General features: G+C 42.5%; 1 protein-coding gene across 1 annotated transcript in view; it reads right to left on the reverse strand.

Moving 5' to 3' along the window:
• Nucleotides 1–19735, reverse strand: part of EGFLAM (EGF like, fibronectin type III and laminin G domains) — a 253564-nt gene that overhangs the window by 9431 nt on the left and 224398 nt on the right. The window contains 2 exon segments of the mRNA XM_020996039.2: nt 10298–10441; nt 14761–14839. Coding sequence (XP_020851698.1) covers nt 10298–10441; nt 14761–14839 — 223 coding nt within the window.

A 19735-nucleotide genomic window follows, 5' to 3' on the forward strand; every position in this document is an offset into this window, starting at 1 on the left:
TACTTTTTAAGGAGTTTGTTTCTTCAGTGATTTTTTGTGCCTCTTTTTCCATTGGCCAATTCTGCTTTTCAAGGCATTCTTCTCCTCATTGGCTTTTTGTACCTCTTTTCCCACCTTCCCTATTCTGTTATTTTCTAGTTTGGGAGGCTTAACCATTTCAGTTCCAGAATTCTTGCCCTGTGGCCTTTGCCTCTCATGGCCTACTATTTCTATGCCAGTTGCAGTCATGCTTTATTCTACACTTTAGCCATCTTCTTGCTATTCATCCTGCCAATAAACTTTCTGGATAAGGGACCATACCCTGGAAGACTTTACCCTTTCAGCTCCAGAACTCTCACTCCTAGGCTCCAATAGTCCTCTCTCATGGGCCATTATATCTAGGCCACCTTTAGCCATGATTCACTCTATATCTCAGATATTTTCTTACTATCCATCCTGCCAATAAGTATGTGTCATCCTCCCTCCTTTCCATCTCTGGATCCATAATCAAATCAATTACTGGAAAGGGTGTGTCAAATCAACTCCCTCATCAGCTTACCATCTTTGTGGCTTTCTAGATGAAAATACCTCTCCCTAGACACCACTCCTCTATATATGTCTCCCCCTTTTAGAATATAATCTCTTTAGGGCAAGGTCTTTCTTACTTTTGTAAGTATGTCCCCAACACTTGGTGCAGTGCTTTGCACATAGTAAATGCTTAATAAATGCTTTTTATTCATTCATTCATTTATCCTGAACTCCCTCTTCTTAATCTCAAAACCCTTTAACACCATTCCTTACTCTCTTTTCTTTTGCTCTAGTCTCTTGATAATAAGCTGGCTCTTCTCGTCACAAAGTCTGCCCCCTTTAAATGCGCTCTTGGTCTCCTCTTCTTCCTCCTCCTCCTGTTCTCCAGAAAATTACCTCCTTAATCATCTTCCCCTTCCCCTTTCTGGGCTTATCTCTGTTCCTGTTTACTGATTCTTTCCTATTTACGGATTCCTACAAAAATGCTCACATCTCCTCCATCCTAAAAACAAAACAAACAAATGAACAACAACAACAACAAAAACCAAACTACCTTCTACAATTCTATCTATCTCATCACAATATCATCCTGTATTTCTCTTACCTTTTTCAGCCAGACTCCTAGGAAAAAAACAAGTCTTCTTTACTTGTTGCCTTCACTTTCTCTCCTTTCACTCATTTCTCAATCCTTTGCAATCTGGCTTTTGACCATCACTCAACTGAAACTTATCTCTCCAAAGTTACCAGTGATATAACTGCTGAATCTAATGGCCTTTTCTCAAACCTAATCTTTCTTGACCTCTCTGCAGCCTTTCACCCTGTTGACCATCTTCTTCCCTCTGGGCTTTCTGTAACTACTCTCTCTTGGTTCTCATCCTATCTGCTGCCTGTTCTTTTTCAACTTCTTTTGCTGGTTATCATCACACTGACAGCCCGTGGCTTTGTCTTGGACCTTATTCTCTTCACTCCCTACACTCTTGAATTGGTAAATTCATCGGCTCCCATGCGTTTAATTTTCACCTCTATGCAAATAACTACCAGATCTATTTTTTTCTAGCTCTAGTCTCTCTTTAGTTCTCTAGTCCTGCAAATTAGATGTCCCATAGACATCTCAACATGTCCAAAACAAAATTCATTGTCTGTCCACTTTTTTACCAACTTACCCCATATCCTGCACTCTCCTTTTTCTACTGAGGGAATCTCCATTCTTCCAGTCTCCCAGGTTCACAACTTTCATGTTATCCTGAATTCCTCACTGTTGCCCCACATTTTGTCATTTCTACTTCTAGAACATCTCTTGAGTCTGCCTCTTTCTCATTATCCACAGCAACCACCTTAGTTCAGGTTCTTATCATCTCTTGCCTGAATCACTGCAAGGGCCTCTTAGTCTCCCTGCCATATTTCTCTCCACTCCAGTTTATCCTCCATACATCTACCAAAGAGATTTTCCCTAGGCACGATTACTGAGCAAGTTCCTTCCCTACTGAATAAATACACTATTGCCTCCCAAAGCACCCTATTCCATACAGGATAAAATATGAACTTCTCTCTTTGGCTTCTAAAACCCTTCACAATTCAATCCCAGCCTACCTTTCCAGCCTTTTTCTCATACACTATTCCTCTTCCTGCTTTCTACCATCTAGCCAAATTGGCCATTTGGGTGTTGCTTATAGCAGACACTCTCTTGTCTATTTCCATGCTTTTGCACTGTCTGTCTCCCAGCATGGAACATATTTCCACCTCATCTCTGTCTCACAGAATACCTTACTTCCTTCAAGACTCAGAGAGAAAAAAGACCTACACGTGCAAAAATATTTGTAGCAGCCCTATTCGTGGTGGCAAAATATTGGAAATTGAGGGGATGTCCATCAATTGGGGAATGGCTGAACAAGCTGTGGTATATGAATGTAATGGAATACTATAATGCAATAAGAAATAATGAACAGGCAGATTTCAGAAAAACCTGGGAAGACTTGTACAAACTGATGCAAAGTGAAATGAGCAGAACCAGGAAAACATTGTACACATTGTTAACATTATACAGCAGTATCCTGTGATGATCAGCTATGAATAACTCAGCTTTTCTCAGCAGCACAATGATCCAAGACAAGTACAAAGGACTCACAAAGGAAAATACTATCCACATTCAGATAAAGACCTGATGGACTTTGAATGCAGATCAAAACATATTTTTTCACTTACTTTATTCTTTCTCATGTTTTTTTTTCTTTTGATCTGTTTCTTCTTCCACAACTGTGATGAATATGGAAATATGTTTTACATGATAGCATATGTATAAACTATATCAAACTGCTTACCATTTTCAGAAGAGGGGAGGAGAAGAGGGAGAAAAATTTGGAACTCAAAAGCTTGTAAAAATGAATGCTAAAAATTTTCTTGATATGTAATTGTGGGAAAAAATAAAATACTATTTAAAGCAAAAAAAATGACACCATGCTAATTTAAAAAAAAAGACTCAGAGAGAAAAGAAGGACTGAGAGTGAGAAGTAAGAGGAGAGAAAGTGGAGACAACAAATATAGAAGACTTTTTTTTCCTAAGAGTCTGGCTAAAAATATAGGATGATAGTGTGATAAGATGGGTAGAACTATAGCACTATACTAAAAAACTACAGGGAAGAGAATATCCAAGAGGAGAAACTGATTGACCGTGTCAAATGCTGCCAAGGTCAAGAGTAATCAGGATTGAGAAAAGTCTATTAGATTTGACAATTAAGAGATCATTGATAATTATGGAGAGGGCAGTTGCAGCTGAGTGAAGCCTAAAGCTGGATTACAGGGTTTAAGAGAGAATGAGAGGAGAGGAAGTGGAGTCATCAGCTGTAGACTGTTTTCTCAATGAGTTTAGAGATGATGAAGAAGAGGAGAGATATAGAACTGTAGCTATCAGTGCTAGTCAGATCAAGTCAGGGTTTTTAAGGGATTGGGGGCACATGAGTGTGTTTGCTGGCAGTAGGAAAGGAATGTATATATGCACACACACACATGTATATATGTGTATATATACATATACACATACATATATATATGTAAAAGAGAGAGAGAGAGAGAGAAGGTGACAGTGGGGACAATTTAACAGAGAAGTTGGGAGGGGATAGGATCAAGGGTACATGCAGAGGAGTTTGCCTTGGCAAGAAGAATGGGTGTGCCTCTTTATCTGAAGCCAGAGTCAAAGGAGAGATAGTGGAAGATGTCTGAATAAAGTGATTTGAGGAGGAGGATAGAATGGAGGGGACCTCTCTGCAAATGGTCTCAATTTCTTAGGTGAAGCATGAAGGTGGGGGAGGAGAGGCTGTGAGAGACTTGAGTAGGGACACAAAGGTTCAGTGAAAAGTAGCATGACATAGAGGGGAAAAGGATGGCTTTGGAGTCAGGAACACTTAGGTTCAATGCCTGCATATGACATCCTAGCTGTGTGACCATGAGCAGGCCCCTTAATTTCTCAGTGTCCCCGTAATTCTCTAAGACCATGGTATAAATAAGTTGCTGATCTGCATCAGTGGAAGGTTGGAGGGAAAAATGAAACAAAACATCATTTGGTCCCATTAGCAGTAGGTATTTTCCAAAAGGTCATTTGAGAATATTTTAACATAAGAATTCTACCAAAGTTTTATTTAAAGTTTGAGAACTGCTGTTCTAAGGCCTTCAAGTTCCCTAGAGAAAAGGGCTACAAAACCACACAGAAGTCACCTTGTTAATGACCACAGGTCAGAGAGGTCTACTGGTCAGTGAGTCACAAAGTAAGTCAGTGTTTAAAGCTAGAACAAGACTACCTTGAATTAAACCATGGGATCAGGCTGCCTCTCTATTCTTGGAGAAATTCACTGGGTTGTTTTTTTTTTTGTATTTTTCCAATACTTCTTTTCCTCTATCAAGTGGTTTCTTGTTTGGAGTTGCTTAGATGTAGCCACAGAATTCATTATTTGCTGGCCAAATGATTCTTCAATGAATAAATGAATGAATGAATGAATAAGAGGCAGGACTGAGAAACTGGTGGGCAGAAAACCAACTGCACTATAAAATCATTGTTTTCTTTATTGCATGAGAATGTCACCAGAGGGATAACTTTCCTTGAAAGAAATACTTTATGATTTGGCCACACACAGAGATTTATGGGTCTTTCATAATGCCCATGTCAGCTTAAGAGGTTTAATCCCTTCAAGAAGGTTGATGACTGTTGGGAAAAGATTTCAGCCATTGCTCAGTCTTCCATGATCATCATCAATAATGTAATGATTGCTCATTTGCATAGCGTTTGAAAGTTTGTACAACCCCAGTCCAAGTCTCATATTTGTCCAGCTTTTTTTTTCAAAGCTTGTCCATGTGATCTCACTTGTTCTTTATAACTTAGGGGGACAGGGCAGTTCTTATCATACCTATACCCATCTGTGAAGCTGGTGCAAAGAATGATTACAAACCCACAAGAACCTTTGTAACCTCTAAACATTCCCCTGTTATTAAACCTCTCCTGTTCCTTATTTCCACTGTAGTGTTTTGTACTTGTTTTGATGTTCGTTGTTCAGTCATTTCAGACATGTCTGACTCTCCATGACCCCATTTGGGTTTTTTTTTTGACAGAGATACTGGAGTGGTTTACCATTTCCTTATCCATCTTATTTGACAGATGAGGAAACTAAGGCAAACAGGGTTAAGTGACTTGCCCAGGGTCACACAGCTAGAATGTGTCTGAAGCAGATGTGTTTGAACTCATGAAGATGAATCTTCCTGACTCCAGGTCTGGCACTCTATCCACTGCACCACCTAGCTGCCCCTAGTGTTTTGGACTAACCCCTACTAAAACAGCAGAAGAGGTAGTGTGTTGCTTTTGAGGGAGCAAGGACATAGGGAAGAAAAAAAGAACCTAAATGCCTTCCCTGGAAGGGCTGGGGTGGGAGGGAGGAGAGCGTTGATGCTAGAGGTCATGGTTCAATGGAAAGAACATTGGATTTGTAGTCAGAAGCCCTGGGCTCAAAACTTGACTTTGCTGTTTATACCTGAGTACTGATTAGAATGAAAAATGAATTATACTATCTGTAGAGAGGCAGCTATTGTTGTCTGTCCTTTGTTCTCAAAGAGGACCAATGACATCAGCAGGGTGATGTCATGACTTGCAATTGAATTAGATTTAAATGAGGCAGAGCTGTGCAAAGTCATCAGCCTCACTCTCTCCTCTGGAGCCGTTTAGGTCCAGTGACAATACAGATCAGGATGACCAGAGATGGCCCCTATAGAGGCAGCTAGTTGGCTGAGCAGTGGATAGAGTGCTGGATTTGAAGTCACAAAGACCTCAAAATCTGGCTCAGATCTGGCCCTCTGGCACTTACTAGATCTGTGACCCTGGGTAAGTCACATAACCTCTGTCATAGGATCTAGAGCTAGAGGGGCCTATAGAGAACATTAGGTGATTCCCTTTCTTTAGCAAACATGGAAACTGTATCTTAAAGCGATTAAGATTTGGATTTAGCTACTCTGACTTCAAATCTGGTGCCTTGTGCTTTTTCCACCACACTATATACTTCCCCTCTCTTCCCAGCTCCCGGAGTTGCTATTCTGCTCAGTCTTGGTCTGGCTCACGGAAGACTCCACCCTCTCATCCTCAACCCTCTAACCCCCCAACCTCCCAAGTAGGCCAAGTTCTAGGTGCCAAACGGGTGGAATGGGAAGGAGGGCAGAGAAGGAGGGAATGGTACTGTGGGAGCTGAGACTTTGTCTTGGGCCAGCTGGATATCTTCAGTGGTGTGCCTTTCATGCAGAGAATGTAACCTGCACCACCAGCTGAGAGGAAAACACTTTATGGTCAATTTTTATAAACCTGAGAAAAATTATAATAAACCAGATGTGATTGGGAGAGAGGGGAGTCATCAGAAAGGTGTCGAGATTGGGGAAAGGTGAGTGGCTGCTATAGGAGTCTTAGTGTGAGAGCAGGCCTGGCCTACTAAGAGCCTGGGGTGGGGGTGGGGGACTGATCTGTTAAGGGGCTGGGGGTATGGTTGACCTGTTAAGGGGCTAAGAGGTAGCTGGCCAGTTAGTGGGCTGGAGTGGGGCTGTTAAGGGGCTGGGAGGGTGGCTGGCCTGTTAAGGGGCTGGGGGCCTGGCCTGTTACACTGTGAGGATCAAGTTTCCCCATAATTGTACTGTCCCTCTCCATGGCTGAAAGGTAGATAACTTTCAGCTGTTAGTTTGGGGTGAAAGTAGGCAGGTTCCCACCCGGGGCAGTAGCTACTGTTTCAGTTCCCGTTTTTGAGCACGATCATGCACTTAAGGCCTTTTTTCAAGGTTAACCACAGGAAAACCACAAGAAAATGGCCTTCCAGCAAGGAGCCTGAAACCTAAGCTCTGCTGTGCTGGGCTTGCTATTTGCCGTCTGGGGGCCAGTCAGGCAGAAGGGAACAAAGCTGATGTGAATTAATGCAGCAAAGCTGAATCTCATAAGACCTTTAAATCTCTAGCAATCAAAGCGTTATCTCACTGTGTGTGCTCCCTTTGGAAGCTCTTACTTCATTCAAAGCACATCTCAAAGGCCATTCTTCCTGCTCTTTCCCTCCTCACCCTGAAAATTCCTTTACCTTTACTTTATATACATTATGTACCTTTACTCTATATACATTATACATTTACTTATCTGTGCATATGTCACTTCCCTCCCCACCTCACCCCCCACAGCAAATGTCAGCTGCTTCAGGGCAGGGACTGTCTTAATACCAGTCTTTGTATCCTTCCCACCTAACAGAGTCCTTCTCACAGGGTCAATCACACACTCAGAGAGCCAGAGCTAGACGGGACCCTAAGAGGTCATCTAGTCCAACCTCCTCATCTTACAGATGAGGAAACAAGCCTAGAGAAGCTGAAAGACTTGCCTGTGGTCCCACAACTAGTGTCTGAGGTAGGATTTGAACTCAGGTCTTCCTGACTCCAAGCCTAGCACTTTTCGTATTGTTCCTTGCTGTCACATAGTAGGTGTTTTAAAAATGCTTAGGCGGCTAGGTGGCATAGTGGAAAAGAGTTCTGGACCTGGAAGAAGCCCTCAGTTCGTCTATAAAACAAGCCGGAGAAGGAAATGGCAAACCACTCTGGCACCTCTGCCAAGAAAAGCACAGAGTCAGACATGACTGAAAAAACTGACTGAACAACAAGAAAAAAATGCTTGTGGAATTGAATTGAATCAAAGTGAGTTGCTATTTGAGGCTAACAACATGTTATTAGAGAAGTGACAGCTTGTCATCCGGTTGCCTGGAGCCAAAATGCCTCTTAAAAATCACAGTACCCCTATCCCTACTTCCAACAGAGATGTTCTATATATGGCTCTTGTTCAGTCATGTCCCTTTCATGACCCCAATTTGAGGTTTTTGGGCAAAGATACTGGAGTGGTTTGCCATTTTCTTCTCCAGCTCATTTTGCAGATGAGGAAACTGAGGCAAATAGGGTTAAGTAACTTGCCCAGGGTCACCTACCTACCTAGTAAGTGTCTGAGGCCAGATCTGAACTCAGGAAAGGAAGTCTTCCTGACTTCAGGCCTAGCACTCTACCCACTGTGCCACCTAGCCGCCCATATGCCATTATACAGAATATTTAATATGCCATGACAATTCATAGTCCCAGAGTCACAGACGAAACATCCTGAGGTTGGAAAGGATGAATCCCTACTTAGACCTCAAACCTCTCCCACTGTGTCCAGGAAGTAAAGCTTCAAGAGTAACAGATATCTTTGTCATGTTCCTCCTCCTTTCCCTTTCAGTTTGACTTAGTTCGGAAACATTTGTGGCACACCTGGGCTAGGTGTGCTGAGGGATGGGGTGGGGTGGGAGGAAATAAATGGAAGGCCCAGCTCTTGCCCTCAAGACGTTTACAATGTGGCCAGGGAGCCTAGATGTGCAAACAGAGACGGGTGTGTGTGTGTGTGGTGTGTGTGTGTGTGTGTGTGTGTGTGTGTGTTGGGAGGGAGGATCTAATGTGTCTGCCAGGGGGTGCAATGAGATCGCCTTTCTCTGCTTCCCCTCCAGATCGATGTATCTATGCCCATTCAATAAATTCAAGACTAAGGTAACAGAAACAAGTGGCATGTCACATTTCTATAATACTTTTAAGCTTTATAAAGCACTTTCCCCACAACCCTGTGAGGCGGGGCAATTGTGAATTGTGATTCCCTTTCTACAAATGAAGAGGGACCCATTGAGGGTAGTGAGAAGATAGGGTGCTGAGAGTGGAGTCAGGAATGTCTGAGTTCAATGTCAGCGCATGACACTTACTACTTGCTATGTGACCCTGGGCAAGTCCCTTAACCCTGTCGGCCTCAATTTCCTTATCTGTAAAATGACCTGGAGAAGGAAATGGCAAACTACTCCAGTATCTTTGCCAAGAAACCTCAAACAAAGTCACCAAGAGTCAGACAGGACTGAAACAACTGAAAAACAACAACAAAAAGTATTTAGCATTTACTGTAGTGTTTAAGTGATTGGTCCAGGGTCACAGTTAGTAAGTGTCTGAGGCCAAATTTGAACTCAGGTCTTCCTGACACCAAGTCTTCAAGAATCATGGATGGGTAATTGTGTTAGCATGGTGGTGGTGTGTCAAGGAACTTTCATAGAGAAGGTGACTATTGTCTTGGGCCTTAAAGAAACTAGAAAAGAGACTGGTGGAAAGGAAGGGGGTATGTACCTTTTGACAGGGGAAAAGAGTGCAAGTGAAGGCAGGAAGGGGCAACTTTATAGTGAGATTGACTTGACTGGAGGAGAGGAACTGCTGCGGTGGGAGTAAGTGAAAGTCCGAACAGATAGAAAAGGTGGGAAGCCATGTGGTAGAACAGAAAGAATACTGGCTGTGGAGCCACAGGGCCCAGGTTCCATTTCCAGCTCTGCCACTTGCTTCATGTTGCCTCAGTTTCTCTTTCTGTGCAACAAAGGATTGAAATGAATGACCTCTAAGTTCCTTCTACTTCTACAGGCATGTTCAGCTGATAGATGACCCTCAAAGGGAGGTTACAGAGTTTGTAATCAGAGAAAGAAGACATCAGAGTAGCTTCTGTAGCACATCAGGGTTATTGCTCTAAAGGAGAGGTGCCCAACAGGTGGCCCACAGCACTCCTGAGTGTACCATGCCAGATTCAAATGGAATTGGGAAATATTCAATAAAATAAATAAAAATACAATATAATAAATTTCCTATTACATTTTAAAACTAAGTCAATATGCATCCTGCAGAGATCCTTATGTATGGATTAGCAGTCCTTGTTTCTATCTGAGTTTGACACTACAGCCCTAAAACATGGCACAACATGGGGGTAGCCACTCTTTTGTGGTCTAAAAAACTGTAACTCATTCATGGTCTGAAAAACCACAGATATCTTCCTTCCACTTACTTCTCTTGAAGGGAAGTGGAAAGGAGGAATTTGTTTACGTAAAACAACATATAGTAGCAGGGCCAGAGAGTGAAGGGAAGAAGATAAAAAGAAGTACATGCTGGCAGGGACCATAGAGGTCAAACAGTATGGCCCCATTTTACAGATGAATAAATGAAGGCCCAGAGAAATGAACTGACTTTTTTTGAGGTCACACACAGGTAGCAAATGGCAGAACCAGAAGTACTTGAACTGAAAATCTCTCACTGCAGATCAAATGGTCTTTCCGTTGCTCAATATCTTATAAATACTAGGGTGAAACAGGCCCCACTTTCCACAGGCTTACAGAATTTCACGTCTTATTAAACCCTCCCTCCCATATTTTATGCTCCTTGGCAATAGTAACCCCAATTCCAATTCTAGTGGTTCATTATTTACCTGAATACAAGGGCTCCATCCTGAAGACCCAGGGAAACAAAGTCACTGTTGGGTCTCACGGGACTGTTTCCCCTCCACATCAGCAGCCCGTCTTTGGCTGTTGTCTTAAACCTCATGAAGGCGTTAGAACGTGATCCCGATACCCTGGAAAGGGAAGGGGGAAGACAGAAGTAAAAAAAAAAAGTCTAATTGAATGCATTAGTCCATTAACATCTGTTCTCCATGAACACCATCTTGCTTGCCAACCTTGAGCAAGAGGACTGTGAGTCTCCATATCTGAACACCATGACTTGCCAGGAGTTTTTACCCACCCCCTCCGTCAAAACAGGATTTCCTGGAATTGTGCCACAGGCCTGGAAATCAGCTAGTTGGCTCGAACTGTAGCATGGTCCATCGCCATTTACTGCGAACCTCTGTTGTATAAAGTGCCTCCTTATACCCAGAGGCACTTATACTACAGGCTAAGGCTCCCTGAGCCATCCAAGAATTACAGAGGTTTTTTTTAGTAGCTTCTCCCTGCTAATCATCTTTTGGAAGGATAAGCCTCAGGTGTTTTGCTTGTTCTTTTCCTTTCCTTTTTAGGTACCAAAGGACATAGTAGCAGAAGCTCTCAGGTACAAGGCCGTGGTGGGCCACCTCAGGCTGGGACAGTAGGGCTACCACCATATTCCAAGCAGGGAAGGGGAAGACCTGCATAAAGGGCAGTGAGAGGGGAGAGAGAACAATGAAAAGAAACTCTGGGTCCCCAGAATTTGGGAGTGTTGGAATAGAGAGTGGGGAAAGAGGAGGAAGTAATGGAATAAACCAGAAAAGAAGAGCTGCTTTGAGTTCTAGGACTGTGGTTGGGAAAAGCCTCTGACCCCAGGAAGTCAATGAATGTCTACTCTCTCCTGCCTTATTGGAGCTAGGGACTAGTCCTCCATCAACCTCAGATACTTCAATTCAATAAATGTTTCTAATTCAATTCAGTATCTTAAATCGAATGTAAATACTTGCTATGTATTCAGCCCTGGGAATACAAAGACAAAAATGGTATAGAACCATTCCTCAAAGAGCTCCCAGTAGCCTCGTTCTGCCTTACCATAACCATGTTATGTCAATCCCTTCTTTTGTTGTTCTGTCCTGTTTTTTTTTTTCCAATCACGTCTGACTCTTCATGACCGCATTTGGGGTTTTCTTGGGAAAGATACCAGAGTGTTTTGCCATTTCCTTCTGCAGCTCATTTTACAGATGAGGAAACTGAGGCAAACAGGGTTAAGCGACTTGCCCAGAGTCATGTAGCTAGTCAGTCTGAGGCCAGATTTGAACTCAGGAAAGTGAGTTTTCCTGACTTCAGGCCCAGTACTCTATCTACTTTCCACCCAGTTGACCCTAATTTCCTCTAAACTGCCCTATTTATTTACATTGATGGAAGACACATTAGCTCAGTACCTGGTTATCTGTGGTTAATAAGACTGTGGTTAATCCTGCAAAAAAAAAATGTCCCTGTTGCCTACCAAGTAAGGTTCAGACTCTTTTACCTGGCATTTATGCCTTTCACCATCTGGTATCATCTCCCCTTTCCTGCCTTATCTAACACTCCTCCATGTCCTCTTCTCTTTGCCAAACTGCCCTTCTCTCTGTCCCCTGAACATAATGTGTGTTCTCCAGCTTTTGTGCTACTGCTGCTCTCTTTATGTCCAGAAAATGTTTTGCTTAATTCCATAAAGTCTCTCTTATTCCCATCCCCATTTGAGGATTTTACTTTGTACCCTGAAGAACATTTTGTTTTGCAGGCCTAGAAAAAGCTTAAGTAAAATCATGTGGTATAATTATCTCTCTCTCTCTCTCTCTCTCTCTCTCTCTCTCTCTCTCTCTGTGTGTGTGTATAGGTTTGTCATTTTCTTCTCCGGCTTATTTTATAGATGAGGAACTGAGGCACACAGGATTAAGTAACTTGCCCAGGGTCACACAACTAGTAAGTGTCTGAGGCTGGATTTGAACTCATGAAGATGAGTCTCCCTGATTCTGCTTCTTAATGAATGAGTCTATTCTAGATAAGTAGGATGGTGTGTAGAAAGAAATTGAGGCTGGAGAGGGGAGAACAAGATTGGACAATAATAGTATGTAAACTTGGATGAAATATAGAATACATAAAGGGTATTCTGCAAAATAAGAGAAGGAAAAGAAAGCTAGACTCAGATTGGGGAGAGCTGAGTTTTTATTTTATCCAGTAACAACGACAATGCATTAATATAATGCTTTAAGGCTTATTGAGCACTTTTCTTCAAAACAACCCATGAGTAGTGTAACTATTATCTTTATGAATAAGGAAACTGAGGCACTGATGGGTTAAATGCTGGACTTACTGATTTCCATACATCTAGTGGTATCTGAGGTGGGATTTGAAACCAGGTTTGTTGACTGAGCAATGAGGAGTTATTGAAGTTCTTTGAGCACTGGAATGATCAGAGATGTGTATTTCTTCATCAGTGTGAAGGATGAATTTAAAAGGGGACAGAGACAGACTGAGGGACACTGATGAGTTAGAAGTCTATTAGAATATTCCAGATGAGAAGAAATAAGAGCCTGCATTAGCAAAGAGGCAACAGGCATGGAAAGGAGGGGACAGAGAGACATTTCAGAGTTAAAAAATGATGGGACTTATGAACTCTTTAGATTTCCCTTGTCCTATAGGGTATATGTATATTAACAGGAGATGAAGCCAGATGATACACATGGCTCAAGTATATTGATTAGTGAGCACACCAAGGAGATCTCTCAGTCCATCAGGGAAGGCAGAATCATTAGAATCTCTGGTTTCAGTCTATAAGGATCTCTAGTTCAACTCCCTCATTTTACAGATTAGGAAACTGAGGTAGAGTGAATGACCCAAGGTCAGAGAACCACAAATGGGTCCTTCACTGTGCGATAATCACAAGCCAGGCCAGGTTTCTAATGGAGTGGCATCAAGAATTGATCCCTAAGAGGGTATCTGTGGGGCCTAACAAGTTGGCCTTCTACTGCTGGCCTTAAGGGCAGATGAGGCACCAGTCTTTGCAATATTTTGGGGGCAACAAGCTAAGTGAGGACCCTAATGTATCCTATCCACTGCACAATTTGTGAAATTGCACTAAATTCTACCATTAAAATTTGATACGGGTAGTTAACCTTTATCCTATCTGTTAAAATGCAAATAACCCTGGGAGGGGTGACATTTTATGTATTGGAAAAGCTACTGCCTTTAATCATTTACTAAGTGGGTGACCTTGGGCAAGTTATTTTGACATTTTTGATCGCTGTTTTCTCATGTGTAAAATGAAGGGATGAGACTAGATAGGCCCTTTCAGTTCCAACAATCCATGATTCTGTTATTTATATGTTAACAGTGAGTGGAAATCTGGGCACAGTATATGGTGAAGTCACAGTGCCCTGGGAGACTGAGAGTGAGGGGGTCCCATCGAGGTGGGAGAAGTGAGGAAAAGGGCACAGGAAAGCAAAGCAGAGGATATGGGTGGTGCCTTGGTGGTAATTTTGCCCAGGCAAACAGGGTATGTATGGGAGGGGGACATATAAGTTGCTCCAGGCATAGTAGGAAGTAGTGTATGTTGGGATTTGAGGTTCTCCTGGGATGAATCTTTAAGTGCCAAGCTCAGGCTTCACTCCCTAGAGCCTGAGGTGACACAATATGCTGCTGGGCCACTGCTGCTCACAGGCTCTGATCATCGGACAGGTGTGAACTTTGGCTTGTTTTTCTAATCATTGTCATAGAGCTCAACCATGTCTGCTTCTACGTCCAATTCCCTTTGTGGTCAAAAGCATGTATTTAGGAAGACAATTGGCCTGGGTTAGGACTGCAGCCTGCAGCCAGGGAGCTATCCTATCCATGACCTTGACTTCCTTCTTTCCCTCAGCTTACTGCAGCCCAGAGCCTAAATACTAACCACAGTGGGAGGCTATGTTCCACTTTCACCAGCCTCACAGACCAGAGATCAGTTTTCTTTTGTTTGTTTGTTTTAAGGTTGTTAAGAGGTTTCCCTCTCTTCCATAAGGCTTAATCAGATAATTTTGGAATCCTAATAGTACAAGTATGAGAGGGGTAAAAGCCCTTGAAATCCCCACTCATAAATCTCTCAGAAGCTTTATCATTTCCCTAATAGGAGAATTCAAATTCAGTTATAATTCAATAAGTACCTACTATGTGCCAGGAACCATGCACAAAGACAGAAAAAGTCTCTGCCCTCAAGGAATTTATAGTCTACTGGCGGGAAATTACAAGTACAGAGATGATGAGATATAAAATAGATGCAAAATAAATACAAAATAACTGGGGGAGTCATTAACAACTGGGGAAATTAGGAAAGGCCCCATTGCCATACTACAGGTGCCAGGATTCCAAAAGGCAGGGGTAAGGAGAGAGAGCATTCCAGGCTTAGTGGACAGCTGGGAGAAGAAATGAAGGCCTCTAGAAACCCAATCAATACCTTTTGAGGATATCTGGATTGTCGTAGGTGAGGTAACTCCTGCCAATAAACTGTGGGATCTCGATGGCTTCTGTGATAGCTGGGAAAAAACAGAACTGAGGTGAGATGAGTGTGTAATTCTAAGAAATGGTGCTAGGTCAACGTGCACATACCATAGACCCAAGAGTCAACTTTAAGGTAGGAAAATACAAAAAAAAAATCAACTGGGGACAATGTGAAATTAAGCAACTCAACAGCTCCTCCCTCTTGGCAGCACATTTATTCTGTCTTTATTCTTCCTCCTATCCTGGAATTGGTTCCTTCTCCCTGTTGGTCAATCAGCTTTAGCTAAATGGTGCTATGCTAATTACCACCTATCTGGACTGACATGCATTTCTCACTGACCACTCTTTGGGCAGAGCATGTCTCTCTGGCAAGTGCTCTCTCTACGTGTAATCTGTCAAAACCAGGCCTGTTCAGAATCATTCTTTGAGGTCAAGGAGCAGGTCTCAGGCCATATGTTGAGTATCTTGGGGGAAGCCTGGCTCTTCTCCCAGGCAGGAAGACAAAATAATCCCCATTGGCCAATTAAGACTTTCTTTGAAAATAATCTGCTCAGAATCCATCCAAGGATGTCCTCAAATGAATGGTGGTGTGATTATTGATATGATAATAGAACCAGTACAGGTTCTCCAAAAGATTAGCTGGGGGGTGGGGCGGGGGAAATGTATTATTGTCCTTCATGGAAGCCTGACTTTAGAAAGGAACCGGCTGACCTGCCGCATCCACCCAAGGCAGTGATGGGAGACTCTGCGCTATGCTACCAGTGACTCAGAAAAGGCATTGGGAAGAGAGACAAAGAAAAGAAAAAGAAATCAAGAGTGAAGAAAAATGAGTACAAAAAAGCCAACAAAGGAGAGGCTGGTAAAAGAGAAGAGTAGTAGAAAAAAGGATGGAGAGCAGAAACAGTGCAAATGAAGGGGAAGACAGGGGAGGTCAAGGAAGAGAAGAAGCAGAGAAAGGAAAGAAAAGGCAGAGAAATAAGGGGAGAGAACAGCATCGAGAAGAATGAAAGGCAAAAGAATGAGAAGAGGGGAGGTAGAGGAAGAGAAGTGGAGAGAGGCTGAATAGAAAGAGAAATATAAAAACAGGAGAAGGAGGTAGGATGGAAAAAGAAAGAAATGGCGGGAAATGAGAGGGGGAGGAGGGAGACAGATAATTAGACACAGAGAGAGGCAGAGATAGAGTCAGAGACAGAAAAAGGCAGAGGGAAACACACACAGACAGACAGAGACAAAGAGGGCAGAGACATAGTCAGAGACAGAGAAAGACAAAGAGAGAGACTGGCCCAAGGAAAGAAAAAGTAAAGTACTTAGAATCACAAGCATCTTGTTTCAGATAATTGATGATGAAAGAAAAGAAGGGCAAGAATATTCCGACTCTGACCCAATCTTCCAAAATGAACTGAACTAAACATAAACCAAGGGGCCCCTGCCCAGTTCTGGCTTGCCCCCAGGGTGAGTTTTACAGCCATGCCAAATCCCTGCTGTTGTTGGCCAGGGATGCTAAGCCCAGGGCCAAGAGACCTTCTCCTGGACTTCTTTAAATGGTCTGAACGTACTTGTCACACACCAGCCCTGCACAGAGAGGCTTAAAAATGCAGGCTTGAGGATTAGTGCTCAGAGTTCAGCTGTCTGTTGATCCCTAAGGCAAGGCAGGCTGCTCCATGGGTTCTGCTCAGAGGCAAGTTCTCTCTGAGTGAGGCCTCTTTAGGAAGGAAGATTCTGTCACCATCACCCTTTCAGAAGTGGGAAGGGCAGCTCCACTGGTGATGGTATAGATAGGCAGGTATAAGTATATATGAATGGCTCCTGGACAGCCAACCACAGGTTAGGATTTGGGTTTGGCAACCCCAGACTTCAAGCAGAGTGTGAATGTGTTTGCTGGGTGGAGGGGTGGGGGTGGGTACCTCTGGAGACTGGTTTTCCCAAATAACCCTCTCCTTGCAGGACCTATTATACTTACTGTTGAGGCAGTAATTCCCACACTCTGCAGGGGCCAGCATAAAACAAAATAAGGAGAGTCAGAACGTCACAGTCCAATGACACGTGATAGTAGCTAGTCTCACATCCCTCTGGGTTCCCAGGCAAGAGCCCTGACATTACTGCCATGTGGGTCAGAGGTGACAAACTCACGGTCTATGGCTCCAACATTCTCAAGTGTAGCCAGAACCAGATTAAAATATAATTGGGAAATGTTTAACAAAACAAATGAAAATACAATACCACACAGATAATGCTAATTTGTGGTTTTCTAAGTCAACTTGTGGGTCCACAGGAATCGGTTTCTATTTGAGTTGGACACCACTGATCTAGGCAATGTTGAGGGTCAGCTCCAACAGAAACTGTCAGAGGCTTCCTTTTCCCAGCTGATACTAGACCTGGCTACCACCCAAGCAGTTTCTGGTTTAAGGAACCAACTCACAAATCCCAGTATTCAAGATTTTAATTGGATGTGGTTTACTTTCAATTAAGTACAATTCAACAAACATTTATTAAGCATTTACCTCATGCAAGGCATTGCATTACAAAGACCAAATCAAAAAACAAAAGTGTATTGTTCCTGCCCTCCAGTAGCTTGCATACTACCAGCAGACCTCTCTGGCTCCCAGTTACAACTTCACTCTGACTAAACCCCTCTAGCCTCATAAGAATTGTGCCTTGCATAAAGTAGAGGTTTAATAACTATTTGTTGAACTGAATAGTAAAAGATATTCTTTGTGGCAGAGCTCTTGCTAAGTTTATAAAGGATTAATTAATTTATGTAGCTCAGGTCTGTATGGAGAAAGTGCAAAAGACAAAGGAGAGCAAATAACAGAAAAAGGGAAATAATCCATGACAGCTATGTCCTTTTTTTTTCTTCCGACTTCTTAGGTGTCAAAATTATCTGAGTAGCAAATAAATTTTCAAGGGACAGTAGGTGTGATTATATTGTAGTGAACAAAGGATAGGTGTACTCTTTCTGACATAAAAGATAGAAATCAATTAATAAGTCAATCAACAAGTATGTATTAAGTACTTACCATATGCCTGGCTCTGTACTAGAAATTGGGGACCTAAGTACAAATGATGTAGCTAAGGAGTAAGCTTTGTATAAATGTGATGAATCATGGATTAATCATGGAATTTCAGAGTTAGAAGAGACCTTAGAATTATCTCCTGTGGAGTTATGTATAATTAAAATTTTTGTAAATTGAGTCATTTTAAATTCACTAGGCAAGCTGGCTACTTCATAGCATTAATAAAGTTAGAAAGGACCTTTGAGGCCATCAACTTCCCACTCAATGCAGATGTTCCCTTTATAACATACCTGGACAGAAGGTCAGCCCTGCCCCCACGCCCAGCCCCCATGGAGTATTCACAGCTTCATTCTAATTCATTCTAATTTTGGACAGCTCTAAATATTAGGGATATTCCTTTTACTGAGACAAAAACTACTTCCCTGTAATTTCCACCCATTAATCCTAGTTCTGTACACTGAAGCCACAAAGAATCAATTCAATTCTTCTTCCACATCTGTCAATTCCCATACTGAAAAATAGTGGTCATGGTATGTTCTGCCCCCCCCATTGCAGTATTTTCTCTTTAGCTTAAACATCCCCAAAGTCCTTCATTTGTTTAAAAAGGTACAGCAGTAAATTTATTAGTCAAGAGTAAAATAACCACCTTCAGGGGTCGGGAACCTGTGGCCTCAAGGCCACATGTGGCCCTTGAGGTCCTCAAGTGTGGCCTTTTGACTGAATCCAAACTTCACAGAACAAATCCCCTTTTTAAAAGGATTTGTTCTGTAAGTTGGATCAGTCAAAAGGCCACACCCAAGGACCTAGAGGGCCACAAGTGGCCTCGAGGCTATAGATTCCCCACCCCTGATCTGGGTGAGTTTTTATCTGGGGGCCACCTGCATTGGAGATATTTTTCCTTATTGTTTAGTTATTTTTATGTCTGACACTTCGTGATCCCATTTGGGAAAGATACTGGAGTGGTCTGACATTTCCTTCTCCAGCTTATTTGACAGATGAGGAAATTGAGGCAAACAGGCTTAAGTGACTTGTCCAGGGGTCACACAACTAGTAAGTGTCTGAGGTCATATTTGAACTCGAGTCTTCCTGACTCCAGGCCTGGCACTCTATCCACTGTGCCTCTGAGCAGCCCTATTTTTATTACACTTAAAAAAACTCCTAGATATGTATGTTGTACCTGGAAATGTGATGTGAAGCTACTCAATACAACCGGAAATTCATTATCCATGTCAGGAATACCAACACTCTGCTGGATCAGTACTGATCAGGGCATGATCAGCTCTTTTAACAGAGAGCATAATGAAGGACTCAGCTATGACGACTGCCTTTCTGATCTACTTCAGTGCAGCTTGAAGGAGCTCACTAAATGACGGTCTTAGGAGCAGCCAACGGAGCACCACCCCCACCTAGCGATCATCTGGAAAACTGACTATTTCTAAACTGTCTTCGAAGAAGTGTCTCTGAGGTGCACAGGAGAACCAAAAGTGGGGATTTTCTGGTTGCTTTCTCAAGTGACCTTGTGCTCAGCTAATGGCTCACTCTTCCAAGTGGCTTAAAGACTTTTGGCGTGATATGAAAAACCTAGATGTTAGGGAGGGATCTGCTGGAGTATCTCAGATGGGCCATAGCATTTGTAGTTACAAAAGATTTAAGAGCATTCCTACAGAGGGGAAGCCATTTTTTTGTACGCTCATTGGCGTGCTTACCAACAAATCTCTACCTCCTTCTCTATTTTTAGATTCACTTCCTTGGTCTTAGAATGCCACTTTTTAGACTACAAATGTTCTATCTAGTAAGGGTGACATACCCTTACTAGCTACCTAGTAACTTCTGATACCTAGGACTCAGAATAGGTAAATTTATATATGGGCGAGGAAAGGGCAAGTTCTGAAAATCTAGAAATGTGGAGTGAGGTAA

The sequence above is a fragment of the Phascolarctos cinereus genome, unplaced genomic scaffold, assembly GCF_003287225.1.
Source record: "Phascolarctos cinereus isolate Bilbo 61053 unplaced genomic scaffold, phaCin_HiC Scaffold_4;HRSCAF=312, whole genome shotgun sequence".
In the NCBI taxonomy this organism is placed as follows: domain Eukaryota; kingdom Metazoa; phylum Chordata; class Mammalia; order Diprotodontia; family Phascolarctidae; genus Phascolarctos; species Phascolarctos cinereus.